This window comes from Carlito syrichta, unplaced genomic scaffold (assembly GCF_000164805.1).
Source record: "Carlito syrichta isolate Samal-C Ts95f unplaced genomic scaffold, Tarsius_syrichta-2.0.1 Scaffold303959, whole genome shotgun sequence".
NCBI classification, from domain to species: Eukaryota; Metazoa; Chordata; class Mammalia; order Primates; family Tarsiidae; genus Carlito; species Carlito syrichta.
In genome coordinates, this window is record NW_007248055.1 from 414,522 (window position 1) to 431,954 (window position 17,433).

Genomic DNA, 17,433 nt, shown 5'->3' on the forward strand with positions numbered 1-17,433 from the left:
GAAGGCTGAGGCGGAAGGATCACCAGAGCCCAGCAGGTTGAGGCTGCAGTGGCCGGGAGCAGCCACTGCACTCCAGTTTGGGCGACAGAGTGAGACTCCAACTCAAAACAAAACAAACAAAACAAAACAAAAATCAACCTTAGTAAAATATGTCTTCAATGAATTTTGATTGCAACCAGGCTAATTTGCCAAAAAACATAGAAAACTGTGAGAGCCGTTGTTATAGCTATTGGTAAAACTTTAGGAATTGCTGCATTTAACTAGAGAATATTTATTTACAGTTTAAATTAAAAATGTATAGTATATAATTACACATGCTTAAGTTTACTCTTTCATTCTATTATATTAATCATAATGGAGATTACAGAATGTTTAAATCAAATTTTCTGCCCATGAGCACAAACTCTGGGACCAATTAGACCTTTAAGAAAAGGGATAAGTAAATTCAATGAATATGAAATATCTTCATAAACAGTTTGCATTGTCTTCACCTCTTCACCTAGTACCTGGAAGGATAAAGAGTAAAGAATGTGTGTGTGTGTGTGTGTGTGTGTGTGTGTGTGTGTGTGTATGCTTTCTGCAAATTCCAAAATCTATCACTAACCATTTGTACTTCCCATCTTTGCTAATCATCAGATACACAGCTGTCGCTGGGTTTAAAGCAGGGGAGAAATATGAGTACTTAGTGTCATCAGAGGAATTTCTGAATCAGCTGTAAACCTTAGCTTAGATCTACACGACTTTGCCATAAGACCCCTGAAGTCAGAATACGTCATACTTCCCCAAAAGGATATGATTCCTGTAAGAGTAATACAAAAATATTATTTTTCAGCGTACTTACGGTAGCCACATTTTTTACAGCCTGCTCTGACACTGTCCTTATTGCAACCTGTAATACAATTGGATAACATTTTAGGAAATACATAAATAAGTAAAAAGCTAAAAACTTTATCACATGAAAATGCGAAGAAAACCATTTGTTGTGGATTTTCTAAAAAAAAGTCCTGACCCAGCTTAGTGACACTACTCAATTATTATGATTCTTAGAAATCAATGGGAAGGTCAACTTACTCAAATTATTTGACAAATACTTCAATAACATATTTTTTCTAATTCAATAGAATAGAATAACAGTCAACAACATAAACATTCCACGAATTCCACACTGAGGAATAAATTCCAGGACATGTTGGCTTGCCACTCAAATGTAAAATAAATTACAAGCTACATACGTGAACATTAAACTTAACAATTGTTTTTCTGTTTTACAATAGAAGAAAAAATTCTAATTGTCTTAAAGAAATTGGTGAAATTCCAGAAAATTCACTTTAATTGCTAGATATTACAAGAAGTATCTAAATTCAACACTCAAATTTTAACAAGAGAAAACAAACTATTCATAAACCCATTTTTTTTTTTTGAGTTGGAGTCTCACTCTGTCGCCCAAACTGGAGTGCAGTGGCAGCTCCTGGTCACCGCAGCCTTGCCTGCTGGGCTCCAGCGATCCTTCCGCCTCAGCCTTCCAAGGAGCTGGAACTACAGGTACGCGCTACCATGCCCGGTTCATTTTGATTTATTGTAGAGATGAGGTCTCGCCAAGTTGCCCAGGCGTGTCTTGAACCTGCGGGCTCAGGCAATCCACTCACCTCAGCCTCCCGAAGACACGGGATTACAGGCTGAGCCACCGAGCCCGGCCCATATACCCATTTTTAATGAATGATTACAAATATTTACTCTATCCTTGTGTAATTAGTAGTACATGCAGGCAATGTTAAAGATATAGATTTCAGAGATAAACTAAAGCTATTTTTTACTGCAATACAATATATCCATATTAACTATTTTTATGCGTCAATTCAGTGACATTAAGAACATTCACAATAGTATACAATCATTACCACTATTCATTTCTAAAACTTTTCATCATCCCAAACAGCAACTATACTCATTAAACAACTGCCCAGTCCCTCTTCTCTCCAGTCCCTGGTCATCTCTATTCTACTTTCTGTCTCTGTGAACTTGCCTGCTGTAGATACATACATAGGAAAATCATACAGTATTTTTCTTTTTGGGTCTAGCTTATTTTACTCAGTAGAATATTTTCAAGGTTCATCTATACCGTAGCATGTATTAGAATTTTATTCCCTTTTACAGCTAAATAATATTCCATTGTATGTATATATAGTTAAAGCTAGTTTTATGCTCCAATAGTGGCTTCAATCACCTAATGAGAGGCCCAGGACAATATTATTCCATTTTTTAGTAAAGGGCATCTAACTCCTAAACACTTGAAATGGAGCTATAACCCCAACTTAACACTTTGTACTTGGATGTCCCCCCTGAGGGGACACTGTAACCCTAGCAAACCACTCAGATGTCCCCTCTCAGGGGATATGAAGAGATTGCTGGTGATTACACAGGACAAACTTATGCCAGTGCAAATTTTTCGAAAATGTATATTTCCTTCAAGTTTTCCATTCAAATTGCCTGAAAAAAGCAATAAAGAGATGGCATATATACTAAGACATACATTTAAAAAAAATCAGTTGGAGTTACATAGAACGACAATGTGCAAACTGATTTCACAGTGGTGCACAGACTGGACAGCAAATTACATATTATTAATCTGGGAGGAAGAAAATGAGATTGCCTTGTCTGCTTGAATAGAAAAACACCAGATGGAAATGTCAAATTACTACTGCACAACATGTATCAATGAACCTGCAATGCATGTTGGTGACTGTTTCACATGTTACTGCACATCATAAAAATATAAGATATAAAATTTAGATTTTGTCATAAATAAGTTCCTCAAATTCCAAAGTTCCATTATAAGCCAAATATCATTGCTATAAAATAACTGGTTCTAATGTCATACTACTCAATATGAAGCGATTCATTTTTCACTGTTTTGTTAAAGAGTGCATTCAAGTTGCTTGTAGCTGATCCACGAGATGTCTCCAAGTATAAAGCGTTAGTAATATATTACAATGCACATAGTGCAAATATAAAACAGTGCTAATTTTAAAAGAAGTATAATTTAAAAACTAATTCTTTAATGTTATGAAGTAAAAACATGAGTTTTTTCCTCCATTCTAATATTGCTTTAAAATGTACACTATTGCTGACTATACACACACACACACACACACATTATCAAGGGGCCAGATGAGGTGGCTCATGCCTGTAATTCCAGCACTTTGAGAAGCTAAGGTGGGATGATTACTTAAGGCCAGGAGTTCAAGACCAGCCTAGGCAACATAGCAAGAACCCCATCTCCACGAAAGCAAACAAACAACAACAAAAAGCTCTACAAAATTAGCTGGGCATGGTGGTGCATACTTGCTACTTGGGAGGCTAAGGTGGGAGGACTGCTTAAGCCAGGAATTAGAGGTTACAGTGAGTTATGATTGCACCACTGCACTCCAGCCTGGGAATGGAGCAAGACCTGCCTGTTTTATACATTAAAAAGGGAGGAGGCACAAAAAACCCGGAATTTATTTAAAAATGTATATTTATTCATCCTTACACGTTTAAACTTCAGTCTTCATCAAAGTACTCTTGGTTTGATGCAATACCCCTATCGAGATGCCTTTTCCACTACTTAAAACAGTTTTTGAACTCGTCAATTTTGATGGTTTTTAGTGCTTCTGGCCGTTTTTTATTTTACCTCTTCCACATAGGCAAAACCCTTTCCCTTTGATGACATTTTTCATTGGGGAAACAAACGCACAAAAAAATCGCTCAGGGTAAGATCAAGTGAATAGGGAGGGTGGGCCACAGGGGCGTTATGCTGTTTTTGGTCAAAAACTGCTGAACACTCAGTGTGGTATGGGCAGTTACATTGTCATGGTGGAAGAAACAGTCACCTGTTAGCTACAGCTCAGGACATTTCTTCTGCAAATCATGACACAATCTTCTTACAACTTTCAGATAAAAACTTTGGCTGACAGTTTGATCTGGAGGAACAGATTTCAAGGGGCCTGTCCTTTCTGGGTCATACTGACACACAACACACACACACACATACACACACACACACACACACTGAGTTGTTCTAGTAAAAATATAGTCACTTCTGCTATAATGCTTGTTTTAAAAATGCAAATATTGTTCTAATGTAACTAATACATTAAGGAACAATTTGACCATAATGTGACTTCCACCCAAGAGAAAACATAAGTAACTGCAGAAATTGCATCCAACTGATCTGAGTCTTGCAGTATACAAAACAGGCACACATCTCAAAATATTTCTAGCGACCTCAGTTCACTACATGTGTTGTGAGCAATACCCATCCATAACTGGTGTTAAAACTTTTCATGGATTTCATATCACCATCCTCCTACTGTCACTTCATAACCACTCACAAGCTACAACTCTTCTGATGCCCACTTCCACAGCAAACTCCAGGTCTTTGTGAAGGTAAAGTGTCATATCTACTGTAGTATTTATGTATTTTGTAGCCAATTATCAAGTGTAAAACTGTGCTACTGTTTTTATTAGGCTCTAATCTTTTTTTATGTGCCACTGATGAAGTTTTTGAGTGCTGTGCTCCAATCCCATTGTTTCTCCATAGACTCTATGGTTTTTACTGCACAGTGTTAAACACATATGGTACATGTAGCAGAGTTGACTGTGGAATAAAATTGGGTTAATAATATAATCTGCAGCTCTTTCATTATGAAAACAACTGCAAGTTTAAAAAAAAGAAAGCTTACAGAATCCAGGTCAATGTTAAGTCTGTTTCCATAGAAACTATAGTTGCTAAATAATGCTGAACAAAACTATGCTAACTGCATCATTACTGTTCCTCCAACAGAATAAAAATGTTGTAGTAGATGGGTCTCAAAGTTTTATTTCAGCATGTATTAGAATTGAACTCATTTATGACAAAAGGCACTGATAAAACTCATTATTCAAGTATCTCATATTTTTAGAATGAACAAAATGTGAAACTCTTTCTGGGCGGGTTATCTTTAACAAAGTTGAAACTTACATGAGACGGAAATATAAAAGAACACTAAATGGAACTTTGTATAAGGTTTTCCTCACCAGTCTTTGGTTAAACTAAGATTTCAGCTCCATTAAGTCTTTAATTTTCATGACTGCCTGACCAAGTGACTGCTTCGACCTGAGACTTCGAATCTCAAGGAAATGGCACAACAGATTTGAGACAGTTCATCCGCTACCAGGATCCAGTTTGCAGGGGCATGGATGCCACCCAGGTCTAGGCCTGTGCAGGATCTTGAATATGAGTTTGCTTAGTCCTTTCCATTTTCTGAGCCGCCTTATAAGGCTTCGTTTAGATTCAGTGAGCACCCTGGTATCTTTCCTTTTCTGCTTAAGCTAACTTGCCAATTTCTGTTGCTTGAGTAAGAACCCTGGCTGATACAATGGTCCTTGAAGTTCACGTAAAACTGAACAGAAAGGCTTTATTTTGAGGTCCTTACTCAGCTATCTATTTCCCCATCTCAGCGTCCTGGGCTGTTCTTTGTTCCACTTTTTTCAAGTTTGCTAAGGTTGTTCAGAGTAATATAGCCTGCCCCCTTCAACATTTTTCTTTCCTAATCATAACTTGAAATCGAAGAGCCAGTAAATAAAAATGTATACACTCGACTACAAAAAAACCTGAATGAAAAAAATCATCATAAGCAAACTCAAAAGACACATGAAAACTTGGGGAAAAGTATTTGCCACTCATAGGACCAACAAAGGGCAATTTTCCCTGCTGTATAAAACCCAGCAAATCATTAAGAAAAAGACCAATAACCAACAGGAAAAAAAAAATAGGGAGAGTATCTGAACAGAAAGTTCACAGGAAAGGAACCAGAAAGAACTATGGAATATACGAAGACACACTCAGTCTTATTTATAAGTGAAATGAAAAACTAAAAACTAACCTGGGATTCCATTTTCACTTATGAGAGTAAGAAAGATTAAAAAGGTTGCCCCACACCTTTAAAAGAAAAATATTTAAAAAAGAAAAAAAAGGTTGAAGAGGATGTGGGGAAACAGACTTCCACACATTGATGGGAGACTCATAAATTAGTACTATCTCTAAGGAAAGTAAACTGAAAGTCAAATCTGCCAGAACTCCTTTGCTACAGCAATTCCACACCTGGAAATTCTCCCAATCTACCTGCACAAATGCGTCTTGACTTGTATACAAAGTTACTCACTGTAGTATTGTTTGTAATAGCAAAAAAGTGGAAACAATGTGAACATCTGTCAATAAGGAACCATTTAAATAACTTACAGTATGAAAGAATGAAGATGGTCTTCATTTAATGGTATGTTATAATCTCTAAAATATATTGTAAAAAGAAAAACGCAGGCAAGGTACAGAACAGTGATTATGGTATGGTGCCAATTGTATAAAAGAAAGGAGATATTATACTTATTTCTGTAATGACATGTAAAGGTTACTCTTGCGGAAAGAAAACCAAGACTACAAGGAGAGCAGGGTGAGTGAGAGGAATGTCACTATATATCTTTTGGTACCTTTAAAATGTGAAATTTTAATGAAATTTTAATTGCCTTTTCAAAAACCAATCCAGAAAACCTCCCTCAAACAAACAAAACCCAACATTAAGAAAAATAACTGTCATGTAAATATTATCTGACAAAAGGCAAAGACTGCATTTCTAAATTTTTCAGAGAAGCTACACTGTAGATTTGCAACGAAATTGTATCAACTGATGATGTCAGAAACAAACTTTGCAGGTCTTCTTTTATTATATATGTTCAATATTAAGGACTTACTCTGAATCTAGTATTCTGTTTAAACAACCTGGGTAGTAGGAGAGGGCACAAATAATTGGTCTGTTTCTTTATCTTCTAATAATTTAAAAGTAGTCACATAATTTTGTATACAACTCAGTGCTTAGCATGATGAAAGGTGCTAGAAAGTGTTCAACAGATACTTATTGCTTTGAGGTTATAAGTTTAAGAAAATGCTCATGTGTCACTTAACAACAGGAATACGTTCTGAAAAATGTGTTGTTAGGTGATTTTGTCCTTGTGGGAACATCATAGAGTATACTTACACCAACCAAAATGGTATAACTAACTACACACCTAGGTTATGTTATAGCCTATTGCTCTTAGGTTACAAACCTGTACAGCATGTTACTGGGCTGAACAGTGTAAGGAAACAATAACACAAAGGCAAGGGTCTGTGAGAAGGTACAGTAAAAGTACAGTATTATATGATTTTATGGAACCACCATCATATATGTGGTTCACTGTTGATCGAAACATCGTTTTGTGGTGTGTGACTATGCTTCAGAAGTTGGGAGTCATCAACTTCTGCAGATCCCCATTGCCAGCTAGAAATAGTGCTTGCTGTTTCATTTGTCCATCTGAGGCATGGCAGGCATTAGAAGAAATGGAATAAAACTAAGAGAAGAGAAAGATAATAGAATTCAAAATAATGGCTGCTGAGCATGGAAGGGAGGACACAACAGTGGTACAAGGGAACTTTCTGAGGAGATGGAAATATTCAAAATCTTTGGGATACACACACACATCAAAATTCTTCAAGGTGTACATTTGTGATTTGTACACTTTTTCAAACATGTAATTATATCTTAGTAAAGCAGTTAGCACAAAAGAAAAACAAATTTCAGTTAATGGTAGGGCAAAGAAGGAAGAGAACAAGAAGACCAACCGAAGGACTAAAATAAAAGGAATGAGAAAAAGTGAAAGTAGGAGATGGAGAGTCCTTAACAATTGCCTCAGGTTGTTCCGTGGTCCCCAAAGAATGGTAATACATCATATTTGTCCGAAATTTATTCCCTTGAAATTTCACATCACCTATGTTTCTAAAGTCAACAATTTAGTCACTGGGAACTTTAACAGTGATGCTTGGAACTTACTATTATATTTTTCTTATTGCCTATTTTGGATTTTGGGAAAGTCTGCCAATATTTTAAAAAATATTTCCACAATCACCTAAATGTAAACATACAGCTTAAGTAACTAGGTTTTTTGCTTCTTTTTTTGAGTTGGAGTCTCACTCTGTCACCCAGACTGGAGTGCAGTGGCATGCTCCCGGCCACTGCAGCCTTGACCTGCTGGGCTCCAGCGATTCTTCCACTCCAATCTTCCAAGTAGCGGAAACTACAGGCGCGTGTTACCACGCCTGGCTAATTTTTTTGATTTATTGTAGAGACAAGGTCTCGCCAAGTTGCCCAGGCGGGTCTCGAACCCGCAGGCTCAGGCAATCCACTTGCCTCAACCTCCCAAAGTGCTGAGATTTTAAATTTTTTAAAAAATTTTTTTATTTTTGAGTTGGAGTCTCACTCTGTCACCCAGACTGGAGTGCAGTGGCCGCTCCCGGCCACCGCAGCCTCGAGAGCTGGGCTCCGGCGATCCTTCCGCCTCAGCCTTCCGAGTAGCCAGAATTATAGGCATGTGCTACCACGCCCGGCTGATTTTTTGATTTACTATAGAGATGAGGTCTCACCAAGTTGCCCAGGCGGGTCTTGAACCCGCGCGAGCTCAGGCAATCCACTCACCTCAGCCTCCCAAAGGCGCGGGATTACAGTTGCCCAGGTGGCGTGCGGGCTCAGGCAATCCACTCACCTCGGCCTCCCAAAGCGCTGGGATTACAGGCTGAGCCACTGAGCCCAGCCAGTGCTGAGATTGCAGGCTGAGCAACCGAGCCTGGCCTAAGTTTTTTTTTTTTATTAAGTAATTAAAAGTTGCAATTACTTCTGTTACAGGATCAATTCTTTTCATTTTTAATTGAATTAGATTCAATTAGATTAGATTCTTTTTCTGTTTTGTAACACATTTTACATTTGGTTACTCCATTATGCTTTTAGTTATCATAATGTGGGGATCCTTAAAGACAACTTCAATTTCTTCTGCTTTTACAATTCAAATTGCAGCTATACTTTATACCACCAAGGTGGTAATATCTATCTATAGACATCTGCCTATATGCTCTGTTGAAATTGATGCAAAGTAAAATTTTTTAAGTATTTAAGCTTTTCTACTGATTTATGTTAAGAATTTATAGGCATACTCCTTTCTTTGGGATCTTAAATATTGTAGCAAAGGCAAAGTAGGAAAAAAAAACCAGGAGAAATAAGAATATTTTTGTGAATTAAAAAAATAGGCTAAATTAGTTTCTTGATGTAAATATTTTGAAAGAGCAAATGCCCTAATATTCAGTTAAAAGTGTCTTCAGAATAATTTCACCCCAAAAGGAGAAATAACAGTAAATCAATCAGAGCCGTTTCAACTACTGCTATGTAAAAGCAAACATTTAAGTAAATGCATAAAACTCTTGTCTACGGGTTTCACAAATTACAAATAATCTATGAAGAAGAAAAGTAATAAGTATTACCTATTTAAGAAGAGACAGCAAAATTTATTATCTAATGAAACAGAATCAAGATTGTTGTTTAGGCAGTTTAGTACTAGAGTCTCAGCAGCTATTCTAGTAATGAATCATCTAAATATTTATTATCTACCTATTAGGTATAACTTTGAACTGGATGTTAGAGAAGCTATAAAGACGAGTAAAGTAAGATCCCTGCACTAAAGGAAGCTACATTATACCGGGCCATCCAGGAAAATGCACTCACACCTGTAATACATGATAAAACGCACCAGACTTCATAAAAGACATGGAGCTCTATTAATCAGCTCAAAGACGTGGCAGGAAAGACTTTCAGTTGAGCAATGGAGAAAGCTTCTCATAGGGACAATATATGAGGGCCAGTAATAATCAAGTGACATGGATAGGAAAGTGCAGGAGAGATTCACAGAATAGTTGGCCAAGTCAGATGTTTGCAGGATTGTAGAAAGCATGAGGGGAGTGGTGGAAGAAAAGGGTAGAAAGAGTGATTTGGTCAAGCTCAGGGATGTGACCTTCATTCTTGCAGAGATGGGGAACTTTGGCATTGTGACACCTTGGAAGCTTAAGAAACCTTAGCTACGACTCCTCTAGTGAGGAGACACAAAAACTGGTCCTCAGAAAGGTTAAATGGCTTGAAGAAAATACCAAAATTCACAGATAGGAGTCAAGAACTAAGTTCCTGCCTCCTGGGAATGACAGGATCTGACACATTACTTAGGAAAATTATTTTTTGGCAACAATGTTCAGTAGGACTAGAGAGAAAAGAAATTACCTACAGTTTAGTTTGCAGTGAAAAGAAATGGGATGTAGTAGAGTTTAGAATTCTTCTATTACTGAGATGCTACTGTGAGGTGTTTTAAGAATGTTATTCACTTGAATATGCCACAGTCTAAAATGTTAACTTGGTCGCAGGAAAAATCCCCTACCTTGGCTATAGAACTTCTCTGAAGGAGACACCACAAAAACAGAGCTTTTGTGTCAACCACATTAGTAATATCTATTGCCACTTGTACCAGTTCAACTCTTCATGGAGAAGGGAGAATCACTGACATGAATGTCTGTGCTAATTCCAACAACTGTGAAGGGGAAAGCAATTTTTCAAAGAGAGTAAATTTCACTGAAACCTGTGTTCAAAAGTCATTTCTATAACAATAGAGTAAAACTTTCCCAAGAGTCTACATTTCATTGTGTTACCTACATAATGGTGAAAGCTTACACACAATGCTATGGAAAAACAGCTGAAGCACATGACCATAAAACAGACAAGGCTGCTTTTCATGTGTGGTTTGTGGAAAGCAGCCTTGTTACTTTACAGTCATACCCTGTAACAATCACTAGCCTAGCCACCCCAAGAAGTGCCAAGCTGAATGCATTACACTTAAAATAAAAGAGAATAACATAATCTTTATCCTTCTTGACAATCACCTTCAAAGGTTTAGATTAGCCCTATTTTCCTTTAATACACTGTGTGGATCGATCATCCAAGAAATTACCTAACATTTTCTGTATCTATATTTTCTAATGACACTTGTATTGTACTTTTATAGCGCTGTCAAGTCTATTATATCAATTTTTTCTGGGTTTAAACAGTTTATCTATATCTTTCCACATATTTTAATGGCACAGTTTAGATTATTATATTTTGAACCATTATTTTGAGTTGAAAAAAGGAGAACATATCTATAAGATTGTCTAAGTTTGAGGGAATTTCAATAAGGACTTTAAAGTATTACTTTTGTCCTCTTTTTTTTCTTTATCCTTTTTTGAGGGTTCCTTTTATTAAAGCAGTACCAAAGTTTTATGAGGGCACAGACTATATCATTGTGTCCCCCAGAATGCCCATACCTCATAGGTGCTCAAAAAGTTTGCTCAAGTAATACAATGAGCAGTGATAATATGTTAACTTTGGACGTAGCTGTATGATGCAAAGATCACCAGGGCAGGTGTAGCCTAGCAGAATGCCTAGGCAATCTCCTGTGGAAGCTTGTTTTTCTCTGCTGGCTTCCTAGATGTTTATATTCCATAGCCTTCAGCCACAGACCTTGTCCTTCACACTCTACGCACTTTCCCTGAACAAAGTCATCCATCTACTCCCAAGGCTTTGACTCCTGTTGTGTATGTGTATAACACCCAAATTGTCTTTGACTCTGACTTCCTTCCTAAGCTACAAATTATATCTCTTACCATCTACTAGACATTTCCATCACAATGTCTGACTAACCTGGACACAAGCTCAAAATTGGAAGTCATCGCCATCCCCCTGACCCCTTTCCTTGTGAGGTGTTGCCTCTGTTGGTAAATAGCCCCACACAATTGCCCAACAGTGAAACCCATGTAAACTCATTTACTCTTTTGGCTACCCACATTGAATCAATCACCAATTCCTAGTAATTCTACCATCAAAAATATATTTCCAACCTATCTGCTTTTCTCCTTACCTACTAAGACCACACACCTTAGTTAGGCTTATCATAACTCACCAGAACTATTCTTAACTAGAGACTTTGCCTCAAACTAGCGTCCTTCCAAACTACCATACAGTCAAATAATCTTTCCAAAAGGTGAATCTGCTTAACAACCTTAAATGACTTCCTACCATCATCAGGATAATGCCAAACTCTTTGTCATGGCTTACGAGATCCTTAAGAGCTAGAAGCTTCCTTGTAAGATATACTTACAGCATGGCAAAATGAATATACGCAGAGTCTAGAGGAGCCAGACGGACCTGTCACTTACTAGCTGTCTCATAAAAGGCAAGTTACTTGATTTCTCTGTCCCTCAGTTTCCTCAACTGTAAAAGGGGAATATTAATACCAATTTCACAATTGGTTGTGAAGGTTAAATGCGATAAAATACAATGTTTGACACAGTATCCGACACATTTGACACACAGTGTTTAGTAATCACGAGCTACAGTTATTATCTAATTTCTCACTTCTCTCCCATGCGTTCTGGATTTCATCCATAGCAAACATCTTTCATTTCCTCTCCTCACTTATTTGTTATTTTACATATCCAGTCCCTCTAACTACAATCTCCCCTCCCTCTTCTTCACCCTCTCACAATTTTTTAGGTCTCCTCCTAAATGCCACATCCTCTGGAAAGTTCGTATGGCCCCTTCTGTACCCTCTTTGTTGCTCTTACTATGTGCTTCCCAAGATCTCGTATTTTTCTTGTGATAGCACTCGTCCTACTTTCTATAAAATTTTTTCTCTTCACTGCTAAATTCTAAGTGCTGTGTGAAGAGCGACCGTGTCTATCTTGTTCACCGCTGTGTTCCCAATGCCTACTACAGTGCCTGACACACAGCAAGCACTTAATAAAGAGTATATAACTCCTCCCTTGGAGGTCCAGAGATGCTTCCCCCTCAAACTGCAGTTGGTAGAAAAGGATAGCTTCCCTCTAACCTGTAGAATAAGGTGCAGAAAAGACTGGCTGGCACAGGATTTGGTCACATAACCCGCAGGGCAGGTTTAAACACAGTTAGGACTTCTGAACCATAGTAGTTCTCAGGATCTTTTTTATACTAAAGCGCATTGTGAATTTTCCAAGTGGGGGGAGGAGATGTAGACTTCTCAAAATACCTCCTGCCACCACTTTTCCGCAAAACGCAAGGGGGCAAAGCCATTTAAGAGGAGGCTGTCCTCTACTCGGACTTCAGGTAGGCTGGTAGTTGTGGACGAGGAAATCTAAGTACTTATGCCTCGGGGTACACCGTTTTTAGGCCAGTAATCTCTGGATGCAGAATCTGAGTGCCAGGAGGAACCCTATAAATAATTTAACAAAGCACTTTCTTTGACGGATAAGGAAACTGAGACCCAGAAGGGCAAGGAGACTGGTCTCCGGCCGCGCAGCAGCGACTTACAACAGGAAAGGCGTGGAGCCTCGAGATGCCCATCTAGTCCCAGCGACTCCCAGTACAAACAACGCCTCTGGCCACCTGGGTCTGCCAAGTGCTCCCACTTCAAATTTTATTTCTAAGCCACACCAGAGTTCGGGTCGGTTTTTCTCCCCAGGGCCTACAGTTGTGCCCCTCACTCCTCTCTCCCTTCCACAATACACTTTGCTTATCATCACCGGCAGTTGGGGCTTGGCTGTAGGGGGAATGGCTTTTCGTTTTTTGTTTTTTTTCCTCTTTCCTCCAGAGTTTACTTTTGGATGTAAACTTTTTTCATGCAAGCCCCACCCCCCAAATAAAACCCTGCTAATTTTAAGGCCTCCACCTAAATCCACATAGGCGCTGCTTCCCTCCCCCACGGGACCCTAACCCACCCCACCCGGCCCGCTCCCTTCCGAGCTCGGACGCAGGGGCCCTGCTGCTGGTCTTCACCTGGGACTGCCATGCCGGTGGGAAGAGGGGTCGTTGGAGCTTTCCGCTTTCGAGAACGCGTTTGCTTTCTAGTTGGCGGCCAAAATAAGGAACAGCCAAAGCGGCCTTCTCTGTTCGACCGGCGCCGCAGCACGTTCGCTACAGTCGGGGAAGGCCCTGTAACCCTCTAGCGGCCACAGAACCAGCAGAGGCGGATGCAGTTTCTGGCCGAGTCGTATTACGGGCTACACACGGTCCGAACCATTATTGCCAGCTTGGGGGGGGAGGGAGTGCGACCTGCATACGAGACGAGTGAAGTAAACACACAGACACGTACGGATTGCCTCTTTTAATGTTATAACACAAATTGCATTCGGTTATAGAAGGTTTAGCATCTTTTCTCGTTCCCTGGAGTACATTGGCACCCCCCTTCTCAGGGTTAGCGGTGTTCGGGTCCGGGAGCAGCATGGCGGCGTCCGTGAGAGGCTAGCTTTGGGCAAAGGTAGTGTTTGGTGTCGCTTCCTTGCGTGGTCTTGATCAACGGACGCTTTCCTGGACCACCCGACTTAAGGAAAAGTGTACTGGTAGGCGGACTTTAGTGACCGACCGTCCGCTTGTATCCCCGACAAGGATCAGGGGCCTGGGCACTGACCAGGATGAGCAACATCTACATCCAGGAGCCTCCCACGAATGGGAAGGTGAGAGCCTCACCTAGGGAATCTGAGGTCCCCAAAGTGAGATCTCCCCGATTAAGGGGGTGGGGGTTAAGAAATCTTAGGGTAGTACGAGACCACAAGAACTGATGTTCTTACCCTTGCCCGAGGACAGTGTTGCATCAGAGGTATTGAAGTTGACACTTCTCAGCATTTACCTGAAAAAGTTCCCAAGTGGAGATTTCTCTACCAGCTTTCCGGCCCTGTTTCTAGCCTTAACCCAACTCATGCAGGCGTTTAAGGATCTTAGGTTTCTAAGAGCATAATTTTGAGATTGACATATGTTTTGCTTAACTTGGAGACCGTTCATTCTCCATTTCTTCTACAATCAATCATTCACTGAATGCCTGCTAGGCACCGGGCACTGTACTAGACGCTGGGGATACAAAGACGAATGGGTAAGGTATAGCTGTGGCCCGAAAGAGCTTATCCTTTACCTTGGGGAAAGGCAAGTAAAGATAAATCTTAGGATATGTCTGGTAGGTGTTTTCCTAGAGTAGGGAACGTATTGCTATGGCAGTACTGTACCTCAGAGTGGGCATCTTGGAAAGTTAGGAAAAACCTCATGGAGGAGGGATCTTTTGAGCTTGTCTTGAAACACGACATGATTGTCATTCAGAGAAAGTGGGAAATGGGAAATGTTACCACATTAGAGTGGGAGAGTGATTCTCTGTTTGGTTTAATGGCCAGTGTATGTCAATTCTTGTCTAAAGCGTTTGTATGCATTATAAGGCGGAGGAGTCAATAATGGGCAGAGTGTCTCCTGAATTTTTGAACTGAGAGACTGTGTATCACATATCAAATATGATGATTCAGCATAGTGGCGAAAACAGTGGGGCTGAAAGTATGTAGTTGAATTAGGATAAACTAAATTTACATGTAATACAATTTTGTTGTGTAACACTATAAATTATACAATCTTGTATTTATTGATATTTGGCAATGTAATATGAACAGGTTGAAAGCAGCAACAAAAATGCTGTAATTCCAAGCACAAATTTTAGTGGACATTTTGGGCAGATCAGTTCTTGCCATTCTTTGTTGTTTGAACTTCTCCTGAGCATTGCAGTTAGGATTGCCATCCCCCCACCCTCTACCCTTACTCCGCATCAGTGTGAAAATCCCAAATTCCTTCTTCCTCATATTTCCATATGTTTCTTGAGGATTATCTCACCCCTAGTTGATAAACACTGGTAGAGACTGAATAAATTGCTCATCCTGCCAGGTTGGGCTTTCACACTTGCTATTTCACACTTGCTATCTCTCTCTAGTATGCTGTTTTACCCTCGAGTGTTAACCTTAGCAAAGAGCCTTTCTTATTTACTTTCTATGCAATAGTAAACCACAATTATGCCTTGTACCCCAGCATTCTCTGGTCCTCTTAACCTTTTTAGTTTTCCCTTAGTATTTATTATTTATTTTATTGTATCCTTCCCTCTTCCTGCTTGATATATAGCATAAAGAGTTCAACTATGTACTAAATGAATGGATGGGTAAATTAATACTACACCTCTCTTAGCTGTGAGAAGTATTAAGCATCACCAGTCAGAGTTTATACTGTTGCTGGTCAAGGGCAGACTTAGTTGCTTTCCTCTAGAGGAAGATTTCACATGGTTATGTAGATCAAAAGCTTTAACAAGGATACATCCCTGAATTGATTATCCATTCAACAGTTAATCACTGAGCACTGAGCACATGCCAAGCTCTATGCTAGGTTTTAGGAATACAGTGGAAAGAAAAAAATAGTGTTATCCCTATTATCATGGAGTCAGTTAAATGACATATACATTGACCAAATAATCATGCACGTAAATATGTAATTTCAAAATGTGGTGAATATTGTCTTCTGAACAGAAGTGGACTGAAGGAGAGTGTAAGACAAGGCCCAAGTTTTCCTCTGAAAACAATTTGGGACTTTTTCCAATATAAGGCTGACTAAAGACGTTGAAGCTACAAAGTTTTGTACTCTAAACAGCATGGCAGGAATTTTGGTCTGAAAAAGAATTTAAGGCAGATGTAATAAAAAGTCTGCTCAATAAATGTTTAGTGCCTTTATTAAACTTTCAAATAACACATTAGGTACTGAAAGGATACAGAGATATCCAAAATAAATGGGACAAAATTCCTTCTAAGAGCATAGTATCAACTTGGGAAGTAATTGACACACGATACCAGTAGTTGACCCCTAGCTATTGTCCATAAATGTGATTTTGTTGTATTAAGCTATAACTCTAGCCCCTGAAGGTAAGAAACAGAAATGTATTTGACAGAAATTTTCTTGAGCATAATAGGTAAACCTTTGAAGACGATATTTCTACATATTATGATCACTTAATCTAAATTTTATGTTTACGTATTCTTAAGAAAAATGATATTATTGAAGTATTGTCTTATTTGGAAGCTTAAAAAAAGAGAGTTATCAAGTCCTAACAAAGTAGTGATGGTCAAAGGGAATGTATGGCTAAAGGAGGAAGGAACCATATACCTTCTTTATTAATTCAGTAGCTTATTAGCGAAAAGATTAAGAAACCCTGGTAAGCAAGGTAACTCAATAATATATGAATTAGTTTTCCTAGATGTAAGTTGCCTGTGGCCAAAAACCCAATTTTTTAAGAATAATAATGAGGATATTATACATATAATATTATGAAAAATATTAACTATCATTCTTGGAGCACTTGTTGTCAGGTACTGTTCTAACAGTCCATGAATTATAGCTCATTTTGTCCTCACAACCATCCTAGAAGGCATTATTATCCCTGTTTTTAGATAAGAAAATTGAGTCACAGAGATTTTAGATATTCTGCCCAAGGAAATGAAGCTAGTAAATGGAAGTAAATATTTGAATTTGGGCAAATTCAAATGACTCCAGAGCCTGTGGAGAGAGGGATACTGTGCATTAGTTTTTCATTACAGCAGTGGTTTCTAAACTGAGGCAGGGAGTCCTTCCCCCAAGCCTAATAAAATGAAGGCCTTCCCAGGATAGAGAAGGGGCCCTGTTAGTACAGTAAATAATGAAAGAATAATGAAAGAATCCT

The 17,433-nt window shown here is 38.9% G+C and overlaps 2 protein-coding genes across 2 annotated transcripts in view; one reads left to right on the plus strand and one right to left on the minus strand.

The window, feature by feature from the left end:
* SREK1IP1 (SREK1 interacting protein 1) overlaps positions 1-13,848 on the minus strand; it is a 73,543-nt gene extending 59,695 nt beyond the window's left edge. Inside the window, exons 1-2 of the mRNA XM_008059225.2 lie at positions 13,704-13,848; positions 842-889 (exon numbers count right to left, since the gene is read on the minus strand). Of these exons, the coding sequence (XP_008057416.2) occupies positions 842-889; positions 13,704-13,716 (61 nt within the window). The 5' untranslated portion in view covers positions 13,717-13,848. The remainder of the gene's footprint in view (positions 1-841; positions 890-13,703) is intronic.
* A 275-nt stretch (positions 13,849-14,123) lies between these two features.
* Positions 14,124-17,433, plus strand: part of CWC27 (CWC27 spliceosome associated protein homolog) — a 252,212-nt gene continuing 248,902 nt past the window's right edge. The window contains exon 1 of the mRNA XM_008059226.2: positions 14,124-14,380. Coding sequence (XP_008057417.1) covers positions 14,339-14,380 — 42 coding nt within the window. The 5' untranslated portion in view covers positions 14,124-14,338. The remainder of the gene's footprint in view (positions 14,381-17,433) is intronic.